This window comes from Dipodomys ordii, unplaced genomic scaffold (genome assembly GCF_000151885.1).
Source record: "Dipodomys ordii isolate 6190 unplaced genomic scaffold, Dord_2.0 Scaffold5, whole genome shotgun sequence".
Lineage (NCBI taxonomy): Eukaryota > Metazoa > Chordata > Mammalia > Rodentia > Heteromyidae > Dipodomys > Dipodomys ordii.
Window position 1 is genome coordinate 22,628,713 of NW_012267221.1, and position 13,447 is coordinate 22,642,159.

General features: G+C 38.5%; 1 protein-coding gene across 1 annotated transcript in view; it reads left to right on the forward strand.

Moving 5' to 3' along the window:
• The window catches only part of Pdk1 (pyruvate dehydrogenase kinase, isozyme 1), a 30,909-nt gene that overhangs the window by 10,409 nt on the left and 7,053 nt on the right, over positions 1–13,447 (forward strand). The window contains exons 6-8 of the mRNA XM_013027428.1: positions 709–786; positions 2,263–2,339; positions 4,563–4,661. Coding sequence (XP_012882882.1) covers positions 709–786; positions 2,263–2,339; positions 4,563–4,661 — 254 coding nt within the window. The remainder of the gene's footprint in view (positions 1–708; positions 787–2,262; positions 2,340–4,562; positions 4,662–13,447) is intronic.

Sequence of the window (13,447 nt, forward strand, 5' to 3'; positions counted from 1 at the left end):
GATCTCAGCCTCCTGAGTAGCTAGGATTACAGACATGAGCCACCGGCGCCTGGCTTCTCCAGCTGTTTTTGATAAGTATATTATAAATATTTTTTTGCCTGCTCTTTTTCTTTTGCTGCTTTTATGGTATATTCTGTGCAGATGTTATTAATTTTTGTCATTTTTCTATTGTAATTGTTAGGTTTTGCCATATGAAAGACATTTACCATCCTAAGGTTGTAAAGTGTATGTTTTCCTGTAAAGAATTTTAAGTTTTTTGCCGGGAGCTGGTGGCTCACGCCTGTAATCCTAGCTACTCAGGAGGCTGAGATCTGAGGATCGCGGTTCAAAGCCAGCCCGGGCAGGAGAGACTGTGAGACTCCTATCTCCAATAAACCACCAGAAAGCCGGAAGTGGCGCTGTAGCTCAAGTGGTAGAGCGCTTGCCTTGAGCTGAAGAGCTGAGGACAGCGCCCAGGCCCAGAGTTCAAGCCCCACGACCGACCAAAAAAAAAAAAAAGAATTTTAAGTTTTTTGGAAGTGGTGCTGTGGCTCAAGTGGAGAGCTGAAGAGCACAAGGACAGCGCGCAAGCCCAGAGTTCAAGCCCCATGACCGACCAAAAAAAAAAGAATTTTAAGTTTTCATTTGTCAGTGCTGTTGCTATCTTACTGCATGAAACAGAAGTAAATTTATTTAATGCTTTTTTTGTCTTGTTTTGATTCATACTAGATGGCTATGAAAATGCTAGGCGTCTTTGTGATTTATATTATATAAACTCTCCTGAACTAGAACTTGAAGAACTAAATGGTAAGTCTGCCTGGTGTTGTCCTTTCCTCAGTGATTATTATGCCCACCTGACAAGAAATCATAGTAGAATTAAATTTGTTTTGCTAGAGAAGGACATTTTCATCAACTCTTCACTGATTACAAAGGCTAAAGAGCAATTATATAAAATATGTGTATGTACACACAAGCCCATATATATATGTATATGTATAGTTAGATTCTTATGAAAAGCATTTTAACTTTTTTAGCTTATGTTCCTTAAATTGATAACTTTGATTCTTTGCTTATTTTTAATTTTCTTGATAGTCATAAGAAAAATGGTGCCAAGAAAATTACATCTGATTTTTGTATACACCTCAGTAACACATATATTATCCTTTTTTTCTACTTAAGTTGTAAACCATTTTTATTGTTGAAGAAGTCAGACGACTAGGTGTGTAAGAGCAGAAAGAAAGCTGCTCATTTACTTGAATCCGTTTCTTTCTGGTGGTCTTTCCTTTACCTGGACTAGTGCCTTTTAGACAAAAATGGTTTTGTTCTCTTGGAAGGAGATTGAGGCTCAATGTTTTCCTGGAGGTATGGTAGTTTGACAAAGGGGGAAAACATTTCCTAGGTTCAGATGATACTTTTAAGAAGGTAGTGGGAAGAAAAAAATTAAGTAGGCTTTTTAAAAGCATATTCTTATTCTCAGAATAGGAGAGTAGTGGAGGAATTTACCAGTTGAAAATAGAATTTCTTGGTGGTTTTCTAAAGCTGTATTGATCTTTGATTCACAGTGGCACCATTTAGTAAATATACAGTGTACACATGATAGCGGGGGAGCCTCAGCTGCTGTGGGCAGTGTTTGGATGTCCCATTCTTGTTCCCAAGAGCTAATTTACTCAGAGTACAGTCTGATTATTAGTTGAATTAGAGTTGATTTATTGGTTCAATTATTCTGAGGTATGATGAATTATTCCTTTGCTTTTCTAAAGGTCTGTTTTACGTACACATAGCCTCCCTCCTCCATTTGCCACTAACTGGTTTTTTTGTGTGTGTGTGTGTGCTTCTTGAGAAATTGATGCTAGTTTAAGACTTTTTTATACGTAGAAATGTCTGAAACAAGGGAGACAGTGTTTCATCCAGGTGACACATTCAGAAAACTAGAAAATAGCTTTTTATTTTTAAAGCCTCTCTTTGGAAAGTATAATCTCTATATAAAGATTGAGTGTCCTTTCAGAGACTTGCCAAGAAAGAGAAGTAAGGGAGGATGGGTTGGTTAACTTATTAGACTGAATTGTAAGGGATGGCCATAGGGCCCTTGTCATTGTCAGCTGCAAAATGTTTATGAGGGTGGGATATAAACACTAATAGTGTGAAGAAATGGTGTGACAGTTCTAGCCCAATAATACTGTCCTCCATAATGAACATTTTCTTTTCATCACTACACAATTTATTCTTAAAAATGCTGTAAGCACATCTCTCTGTACTTTCATATTTTTCTCTTCTGCTCTGTAGCAAAATCACCAGGACAGCCAATACAAGTGGTTTATGTACCATCCCACCTCTATCACATGGTGTTTGAACTTTTCAAGGTTTGTAAAATGGTATTGCATAACCTCTATCAACCCTTGCCTCAGGATAGGAATCTACTCTGTGAGTCACATATTCCTTTGGGTTCTTCTGCTTCCTCAAAATATGCCATTTCATGTCATTTTCACATCACATTGCTAGAGGTGAACCTTTTGTTAGCAAGAAGGTGTCTCCATATAGTAGTGTTGAACTCAGATTTAGGAGTCAGAAAGGCCTGAGAATGACTTTGCTTAATGAGTGACTTGTCCAGTAGGTTACTCAGGCTCTCTGAGCCTCAGTTTCTCTTCTGTAAAACAGGGATAATTCTATCTAGGATTATTTGTGAAGATTAGGAGTAGCATACTAAGTGACCAGTACAGTAGCAGTACATTATAGATGCTTGATGAAGTTATACTCATATTTTCATAAGCCAAAAATATTTAGAAGAGTAATTCTTTTCTTCCATTGAGCCCCACTGATAAGCATGCCTTTTTTTTTTCTTCCCTGAGAAAGTCATTTATATTAGGTATGATGGTACATGTCTATAATCCTAGCTGGTGGGGAGGTAGAGGCAGGAGGATCTGGAGTTTGAGACCAGGCAGGCACAATTATCAAGACCCCACCTATCATAGAAATAAAACATAAAAATGAAAGACAGGAGTATGGTGAATGTGGCCCATATGATAGAGAGCTTGCCTAGCAAGCTTGAGGGCCTAAGTTCAATCCTCTGACTGCCACAAAAGACCAAGTCAAGTCATTTATATTTATATTGTATTACAGAGCTTATGTTATATTGCTTTTTACAACAAAAATTGAAAACGAAGCTGGGCACCAGTGGCTCATGGCTATAATCCTAGTTACTTAAGAGGCTGAGATCTGAGGATTGAGGTTCAAAGCCAGCATGGGCAGGAAAGTCAGTAAGACTCTTATCTCTAATTAATCACAGAAGAAGCTGGAAGTGGAGCTGTGGCTGAAGTGGTAGAGCACTAGCCTTGAACAAAAGAAGCTCAGGGATAGTGCCCAAGCCCTGAGTTCAAGCCCCAGGACCAGCAAAAAAATATATATTTTTGAGAACGAAATAAAATTATGCTGGTAAAGTTGAGAGGACCTTTTGCTCCCCAGTGAAACTTGCTGTCTGACAAAATGGTGGGTGATGAATAGCACTCATCTTTGTAGCTGAATAGGCCTGTCCTAAATCAGACACTTGCAGGCTTTCTCTCTGATGATAAAAAAGAAAAGTGTACTAAAACACAGAAAACTGTCAGAAAGCAAGGGTTCAACAATTCTAAGACAATAAGAATATATCTAATATTTTACAAAAATCTTCAGTGGTAGAATAAATAGTACTTGGCACTTAAAATATTAAAGCTATTTTTCCCTAGAAATGTCTGCCCCCATAACAACAAAAGCCAGTAATGGCTTTCATCTAGAACCTAATATTAAACTGCCTTTGATAGAGTGGATGCCGTCTTTTCTGAGATGTTTGCTTTTATTTCCAAATTCAGCCCAGATGTTTGCATGTTTTACTTATTTTTAATCAGGTTAATTTTGCTTAGTTTTAAGTAGCTTCTTCTCCAGTGCTGTTTGTCAGATGGATAGTGTTAATGTTTTTGATATGTTGAAATTGATCAAAAACAATTTTACAATATAAATATCCTTCGTTTCAAATAATCATTGGAAGACCATTTCTACTGTATGAAAAGCATAATTTTCTCATAAAGAAATTGTGATGTTACATCTCTGTGGAAAATGCAAGCATGAAGCCCTATCTGAAACATTAATGCAGAAAAGGTCTGGGGACATGGCTCATATGGTAGAGCACTCGTCTAATAAGCACAAGTCTAAATTCAGATTCCAATACCACCAGAAAAAGAACAAAGGAAGGAATGGGGGAAGGGAGGGATTTTGGCCAGTGGTTCTTAAAAGATAAATTATGTCCATTATCTAATAATTATAAAAATGGGCAGAATTTCTTGCTCTAATGTAAATTAGTTAAGTGTTTAGAAGACTAGTTTTGGAAAATAAGTGAATCTTGATTGGAGTCTTTAAATCAAAATATCCTGCAAGTCTCCTAAAATTGACTCAACATTTAATAAAGTAACTATATCCATAAAATTACTGTTCTTTGGCATATTTCTATTGTGATTAATTTTTTAAAGTTTATATAGTACATATGCTTTTAAAAATTATAATTAGCATCTTTTCTTCAAAAGGTGTATTTTTAATGTAACCCTAATATATTTCAGAATGCAATGAGAGCAACTATGGAACACCATGCTGACAAAGGTGTTTATCCTCCTATTCAAGTTCATGTCACACTGGGTAATGAGGATTTGACTGTGAAGGTAAGTTGTTTGTTTTTTTTTCTAAATTACTGGACAGGCATGCAAAGATAGCTGTACACATACTTTGTGGAAGATGTAATTTATTCCCAGGAGAAAGAAATCTAGCCTACAGATAATAACTACATTGCTTCATTTATCTGGAAGATTATGGAATTATCTAGAGTCTGTGTCTATTCTGGCTTCTAATCTAGGTGATTAAAGTAAACATGAAGACAGACAGTTTAGCCATTATCATTAATATCTACTTTAGTCAGCCTAAAATAGACTTAAATTTTAACATAAAAATAAACCTGAAATATGGGCTTTTGCATTGTAATGGAGAAAGTACATAGTTTTTTATTTTTAAAGAATACTTTTTAGGAGAGAAAAACTGGGAGAGAGCAAGGGAAGGGGTGACATTATCCAAAAAGAAATGTACTCTTTACCTGACTTACGTAACTGTAACCCTTCTATATATCACCTTTATAATAACAATTAAAAAATTAAAAATACCTTTCAAAACCAGGCACTGGTGACTCATGCCTGTAATCCTAGCTACTCAGGAAGCTGAGATCTGAGGATCGTAGTTTAAAGGCAGCTTGGGTAGGAAAAGTCTGTGAGAATCATATCTCCAATTAATCACCAAAAAGTCAAAAATGGCTTTTTTTGTGGCTTATCTGGTAGAACACTAACCTTGAGCAAAATATCTAAGGGACAGCACCCAGCTCCTGAGTTCAACCCCAGGACCACAAAAAAGAAAAAAAAAAAATCCAAACCAAAGTAAACTTTTCAGTCTTCTTTGTTTTATTTGATCCTCACAATTCCCTATAGTAAATCAAATACTACTTCTCAGGAACACAGATAATTTTACCCTATTTCACAGATGAGGAAATCAAGAGAGATTAGCTCAGGAACCTACGGGGAATAATAATGAGATCATGAGATGTAAAATCCACTCTGCTGACTCCAGTAGTTGACTTTTCACTACATTGTTCAGCTAACCTAGTTGAGTGTGTGATATTTCTTTTTAAAAAAATAATTAGATAAAGCTGGGTGCTGGTGGCTCACGCCTGTAATCCTAGCTACTTAGGAGGCTGAGATCTGAGGATCACGGTTCAAAGCCATCCTGGGCAGGAAAATCTGTGAGACTCTTATCTCCAATAAACCACTAGAAAACCGGAAGTGGCATTGTAGCTCAAGTGGTAGAGTGCTGGCTTTGAGCTGAAGAGCTCAGGGACAGTGCCTAGGCCAGAGTTCAAGCCTTACGACCGACAAAAAAAATAATAATAATTAGATAAAATAGAATGGGCCTCATTACTGAGAATCTTTTACTTATTTCTTCTGGTTGTTACTCTTGTATTTTGAAAGAGTATTCTGATGTTGCTGTTTTTGAAATTTTTGCATTTTTAAATAGCTAGTGCTAGCTTTCTAAGATGGTAATTGAGGAACTGGTTCTTTCAAACAGAGTCCTTTTTCCCCTCTGATGCACTTGCACGCAGTCCTGAGGACCACTCTTTTGGACTGTTTCAGTATTTGATTTACTGTAGGGAATTGAGTTGGAAATAGTCATCTTGCAGAATTTTGAAGTCACCTATTCCTTTATCCGTTACAACTGGTTTTTAATATACTCACAAGATCATGCTACCATCTACTATTTTCATCACTCCCAAAGGAGGTCTCAGTACCTCTCTACCTCTCTCCATTTCTATCTTTTGCCAGTCCTTGACAAGCACTGATCTATTTTCTCTCTGTGGATAGCCCTTTTCTAGACATTTCATAGAAATGTAGTATATGGTCTTTTGTACCTGGTTTCTTTTACAAAGAATAATGTTACAGTATGTATTAGTAGTTCATTCCTTTGTATATCTGAATAGTATTCCATTAGATGTATATCACATTTTCATTATCCATCATTTGACAGGTATTTGCTTTGTTAACTTTTTTTTTTGTCAGTCATGGGGCTTGAACTCTAGGCCTGAGCACTGTCCCTGAGTTCTTCAGCTCAAGGTTAGTAGTGCTCTACCACTTGAGCCACAGCCCTACTTCTGGTTTTCTGGTAGTTAATTGGAGATAAGAGTCTCATGGACTTTCGTCTCCTGGCTGCCTTTGAACCTCCATCCTCAGATCTCAGTGTTCTGAGTCGCTAGGATTACAGGCATGTGACACTGGCGCCCAGCTGTTACCATTTTTTTGAGTCATGAATAATACTCTATGAACATTCATGTGTAAGTTATAGTGTAATCATATATTTCAGTCTTCTTAGGTATTTATCTAGGAGGCAATATATGAGTTGAATTATGGATAGCTGTATGCTTTTTTGAGGAATTTTCAACCTATTTTCCGAAGTGACTATGGCCCTTCACATTCCTATCAGCAGTATAGCAAAGTTTCAGTTTTTCCCACATCCTTGTCAGCATTTTTTGCTGTCTGTTTTTGATTAAACCCATTTTTGAGGGTGATGTCTTATTGTGGTTTTCATTTGCATTTCTTTCTCTTGACTGATGACATTGAGCATCTCTTCCATTGCTGATTGGCCATTTATATATCTTTGAGGATCTCTCAAATAAGATGTTTTGCACAGTTATATGGGCTGTTTTTCTGTTGTTGAGGTATATGGATTTTCTTTACGGCATGTTTTATATATATATATATATATATATATATATATACACTGTGAATACTAGTCTCTAATAAAATCTGATTTATAAATATGTTGTTCCATTTGGTGGGTTCTTTTCATTTTCTTCATAGTATCCTTTGAAGCACAAAAATTTAATTTTGAAAAATTCTAGTTATTCTGTTATTTATTTATTTATTTATGTATATTTGTCAGTTGTGGAGCTTGAACTCTGGAGCTGGGTGCTGTCCCTGAGCTCTTCAGCTCAAGGTGAGCGCTCTACTGCTTGAGTCACAGTGCCACTTCCAGTTTTCTGGTGGTTAATTGAAGATAAGAGTCTCATGGACTTTGAACCACGATCCTCAGATCTCATCCTCCTGAGTAGCTAAGATTATAGGCATGAGCCACCAGAGCTTGGCTACTCTTTTTTTATTATTACTACTTTTTTAAATTACTTTTTATTACTTGTGCTTTCAATATCTCAGCTATGAAACCATTATATACTTGAAAGTCTCAAAGATTTGATCTATTTTCCTTTTTTTTTTTAACGATTATTGTAAGATTTATTAGGCCGTATCTCCTTGAGAGGGACCAATATGGTGTCTGCCCTTATCCAGGTGGGTAGCTCTGGGGCTAGTGGCTAGGTCTGTGTGCAGATAGGTCTGGGTGGCCAGCTATCTGGCTGGAACTCGAGGGAGGGAGGAGCTCAGGTCTGGGTGAAGCTGAGGTGGGGAATATGCGAGCATTCCCCACTTTGTTGTTTAATAATAATAACTAAGGATACCAGGCCGGGAGATGGGCAGAGGTCTTTTCTTTTGGAGCTACTTCCTGCTCTAAAGGGGTGAAGTAGTCAGGGGTCCCTGATTTGTTGCTCTGCTGGGTACATAGCCTCAAGGTCAGTTAGGATGGAGAGCTTGGGCTTTCTCAGGTTTTTCTTGAGCTTTAGCTAGCGTAGGATATGAGTATGGGCTTCTAGAGTCCCAGGATTTCACTGAGCTTTTCATATCCCCTATGACCATCTCAGACTCTGTTTTTTCTCTATTAAGCTCTTTGGTTAGCTTTAAGATCTGCCCTAGCTGTGTCCTGCCTGGGGCAGTCCTTACATTTCATCCATGACTTCTAATTGGTTTTGGCAGGTATTTCCAGGAATGGGATGTAGGTTGTGAGACTTTTATACAGACTTTGGCTACCAGCTGCTGCCTTCACTGAGAAGGCATGTTGTTGATGTTGGTTGGGGGGAAGGGTAAGGAGATGGGTGGAATAGAACAAGTTAACTGCCACAAAGCTCCCTGTTCTTATACAGATTCAGTTGGCTCTCTTGAATTAACTGTTCCTCAGATGGCTACAAGCCTCTGGTTAATTTCCAAGATTCTAACAAAGGTGATTCTGACCATTTTTGCCTTTTTTTGGTGTCATATTAGAGAAGAGACATCTGGAAATCCTCTCCCTACTATATTTACTGATGCCCTTAAACCATTCCTTTTGTGAAGATTTGTGTTTAATGCAATTTCTCTTAATTTTTTTATTACAATAAAGTTGATATATAGAGGGGTTACAGTTACATAAGTCAGGTAAACATTACATTCTTTCTGGACAAAGTCACCCCTTCCCTCACTCTCAGTTTTTCCCTCCTGTTCCCACCCACAAGTTGTATAGTTCATTTTCAACATAGTCTAATGAGTCCCACTGCTGCATTTGTTCACCTTTTGTCCCTCCATCCCCGCTGTCCTTACCATTCCCCAAACAGATAATCAAACAAACAAGCAAAGTCTCCACCCAGTACCTGCGTTACCTAGGCAACTGGGACACGTGGAAGAGGTCACATCTGCATTTGATGTGGCCACACCTTTCTCCGCCCATACCCTAGATACGGCCTAGCCCAGGCCCAGTTCTCTCTCTCTGTTCTTTTCTAGCTCTCCCTGCTCTAGGCTCTCTCTCTGCTCTCTCGCTGCTCTTTTCTAGCTCTCTCTGCTCTTGTCTAGCTCTTCTCAAGCTCTTTTTTCTTTCTTTCCTCTCTCTCTTTCCCAGCTCTCTCTCTTTCCTAGGCCTTTCCCAGCCACGTGGAGTGCCAACCTTGCCTGGTCCTAGCAGGTCTACTGAATAAACCTACCCCTTACCTGGAAAAAAAAAAAACAAGATGAAAAGAAAAAACTTACTTCCATTTTCTGGAGTTCATTTCAATAAATATAATTATATATAATCAGATATATATATATATATATATATATATATATATATATATATAGACATTATGCCTTTGTGTTCCTCTCCTATGAGTATTCTCCTTTGGTCTCACTGTTTGTGAATGCCTAGAGGCTTGTATAATTTATCATATCAGTGTATTTTAGATCTAGCTTCTACATATGAGAGAAAATATGTGCTGTTTGTGTCTCTGAGCTTAGATTCCTCACTTAGCATGATTTGTTCTAGGTCCATCCATTTTCCTGCAAATGCTGTATTTGGTTTGGTTTGTTTTAGCTGAAGTTTTTAGATCTTTTCAGTTTTGTTCTGTAATTGTACCATGATTGGACTCAATGTGGACCTTTCTTTCCCATTGCACTGGACCTTCTGGACTGACCATTATTTCCTTAAAACTTTCCTTCCCATCATATCTGTGTTCTCTTTCTGGTCATGATTTTCTTTTCCCGTTTGTTTTTTCATTCTTAATTTTTTTTTCATTTTTTTGGTCAGCTGTGGGGCTTGAATTCAGGGCCTGGGTGCTGTCCCTGAGCTCTTTTTGCTCAAGGCTAGCTCTCTATCACTTTGAATCACAGCTTTACTTCCGGTTTTCTGCTGGTTAATTGGAGATGAGTCTCACAGGAAATTTCCTGCACCCAGCATACTCTTTTTTTTTTAAAACACTTTCCATGTAGTTAGGATGACAAGTGTGTTCCTCCTTATCCAGCTATTAATTGAGATAGGGTCTTGTGAACTTTTTTGCCCGAGCTGATCTCAAATGATGTTTTCCATTTCAGAAGAAGCTGGGATTGTAAGTACCAGGCCTGGCTTTTCCTTTGGCTTTTGTCTTAATTGCTTATTCTGTTCTTTGGGATTTTATGATTTTAAATTCTTAACCCTTCTATTGGATTTTTATTTCTATTATCTTATAAATTTTCAGGAGTTCTTTTTTTTTTTTGGTCCGGTCGTGGGGCCTGAACTCTGGGCCTGGGTGCTGTCCCTCAGCTCTTCAGCTCAAGGCTAGTGCTCTACCACTTGAGCCACAGCGCCACTTCCGGTTTTTTTCTTTTTGCTTATGTGGTGCTGAGGAATCGAACCCAGGGCCTTGAGCATGCAAAGCAAGCGCTCTACCACTGAGCCACCTTCCGAGCCCCCAGGAGTTCTTATATACAGACAAAACTCCTTATAATAGAAAGTTTTGTTAGGGTCTTAAAAGACTGTTCTAGAAACCCTATCTGAATTAGGCTTTGTCTTCATCCATTCCTCCTCCTCAGTATGCTCAAAGTCATATGAATATACCTATGTTTGTAAATTTTTTTAGATATTAAAAGCTTGATTTAAGTTCACTCAAGGGAAATTTCATCCCCGTTAGTTACTTATCCCCATTAGTTGCAAAATCAGGTGTTGGATTTGTTTTGCTTTTTCCTCATTCTTTTTTTCCCACTTTTTGAGGGGAATATCCTCTTGGGGACCACATTGGGACTTGAACTCAAAGTCTCATGCTCCCTTAGATATTTTGTTTATAATTGGTGCTCTATGACTTGAACCATGTCTCTAGTCCAGCATATTACTGATTAATTGGAGATACAGTCCCACATTTCTACTTGGGTTGGATTTGAATCTTGATCCTCCCGGTAGGTCTCAGCCTCTTAGTAGCTAGAATTACAGATGTGAGCCACTGATATCTGTCCAGTTTCACCTTTATCCTTCTGCAAAAATCCTATAGATGAAGTTTTTCCTCTTCCTCCTCCTCCTCCTCTTCCTCCTCCTCCTCCCCCTTCTTTTTTCTCTGTTACAGCTGCTGCTCTTTCAGATTTTGTGTGTCGTCTTTATTCAGTAATGTAAGTGTTATAGCTCTATGTCTTTTCAATTGCATTATTCACTTTGCTTACTTTACAGACTTGATAATGGAAATATGTTGTCTAAGAGACTAGGAATTCCAAGTGAGTTCAGGGCTGGTAAATGCCACAGCTTAAAGTTGTCCTCAAGTAATAGTGATTCCTTCCCTGTTTACTACATGAATTAGCTGAAGGAGCTCAGTTAAAAGGAAGCAGGAAGTTAGGAATGGCAGATCTAAACTAGATGATATTAAATGATAATTTGTGCACTGAAGAGAAAAGGTTTAAAATAATTTGACAAACTTTTCTTCCATGGCCTTCCTGCTGATAATACATACCGCTTTCCTCATTTGTCACAGGCTATATTAACCTTCTGGATTTCTTTGGCTCTTAGAGATGGCTTGTTTATTTTTCACATCTCTGTCATGTTTGTCAGCAGAGTATCATTCTCACCTTAAGTGTATACACCAAATGTCCATGTCCCCCATGATCCCTCCTTTATTCTTCATAAAGGACTGGGATCTGATCATCTGTGACAGTTCTCTTGGAAGCTTTTTGGCCACTTTATAATACACTGGTTCTAGCTTATTGTGTTGTTCAGCTGCCAAAAACCTTCCCTTTATCAGTTTTAGCCAGTTTTTCCCAAGATTTACCTCTTTATCTTTAGTGAGATGCCACTTCCCATAACTCCTCTCTTGGTTCTTTCTGTGCTCATGTCAGTTTACTGCTGGAAATAACGTCCTGCTTTGTACTACTTGTTATAGCTTGTTTGGCCAGGAGATTAATCTAGGAAACCAAGGAAATATTTATCAAGTCTACCTTTTGAAACTTAATATCTATTCTAATATATTGTTTACTTAGTAGTTACAGAATACCCACACTTCTTACTATTGTTACCAGGAAATGCATAGCAGAACATTGAATGATTTACAAATTCATAGACTTTTAAAAATACCCAGTTTTTGCCGGGTGCTGGCGGCTCACGCCTGTAATTCTAGCTACTCAGGAGGCTAAGATCTGAGGATCGAGGTTCAAAGCCAGCCCGGGCAGGAAAGAAGGTGAGACTCTTATCTCCAATAAACCACTCAGAAACCCCGGAAGTGGTACTGTGGCTCAAGTGGTAGAGCGCAAACCTTGAGCTGAAGAGCTCAGGGACAGCGCCCAGGCCCAGAGTTCAAGCCTCACAACCGATTAAAAAAACAAACAAAAAGCCCAGTTTTTAAATCATCTTATTAAATTACAAGGCTTTGAATTCATGGTAATAGATTATGTGTTGTAATGAATTAATTTTTGTCAGTGGGGCTTGAACTCAGGGCTTGGGCACTATCCCTGAGCTCTTTTGCTCAAGGGTGATGCTCTACAATTTTGAGTAACAGCGCCACTTTGGTTTTCTGATGGTTAATTGGAGATAAGAATCTCAGGGCCTTTCTTGCCCAAACTGGCTTTGAACTTGGATCCTCAGATCTCAGCCTCCTGAGTAGCTAGGAGTACAGACATAAGCCGCCAGTGCCCAGTTGATTTTGTTTTATTTTGAGGTGGGACCCACTATTAGATCAGGCTGGCCTCTAACTTGCAATCATCCTGCCTCAGCCCTCTGAATGCTGGGATTACAGACATGTATTACTATAACTAGCACTAAGAACAATTGTAAACATACTGCTCTACTATAGCTAGGAAAATAGTCTATATTAACTGAAAAGTGAAACAATATGTATATAGTGACTAAATTTATCTACTCTATGGTTGAGTTGAGAAATAAATAAAGAGCTCAGTGCTTCATAACTCACTAAAAAGCTGTCCAGAGTTCTGTGTTTTAAAACTGCTTTTAGATTTGACCACAATGTAGTGGTTCTGGTGTTCCCTCACTAAAAACAAAAATTACGGGTGGGGAAGGTGGCTCAGTGGTAGAGTGCTTGCCTCGCAAGCATGAGGCCCTGGGTTTGATTCCTCAGCACCACATAAGCAGAAAAAGCCGGAAGTGGTGCTGTGGCTCAAGTGGTAGAACACTAGCCTTGAGCTGAAGAGCTGAGGGACAGCGCCCAGGCCCAGAGTTCAGGCCCACGACTGACATAAAAAAAATTACAATTTTTTTTTAATTTTTTTTTTGGGTCCGGTTGTGGGGCCTGAACTCTGGGCCTGGGCACTGTCCCTCAGCTCTTCAGCTCAAGGCTAGC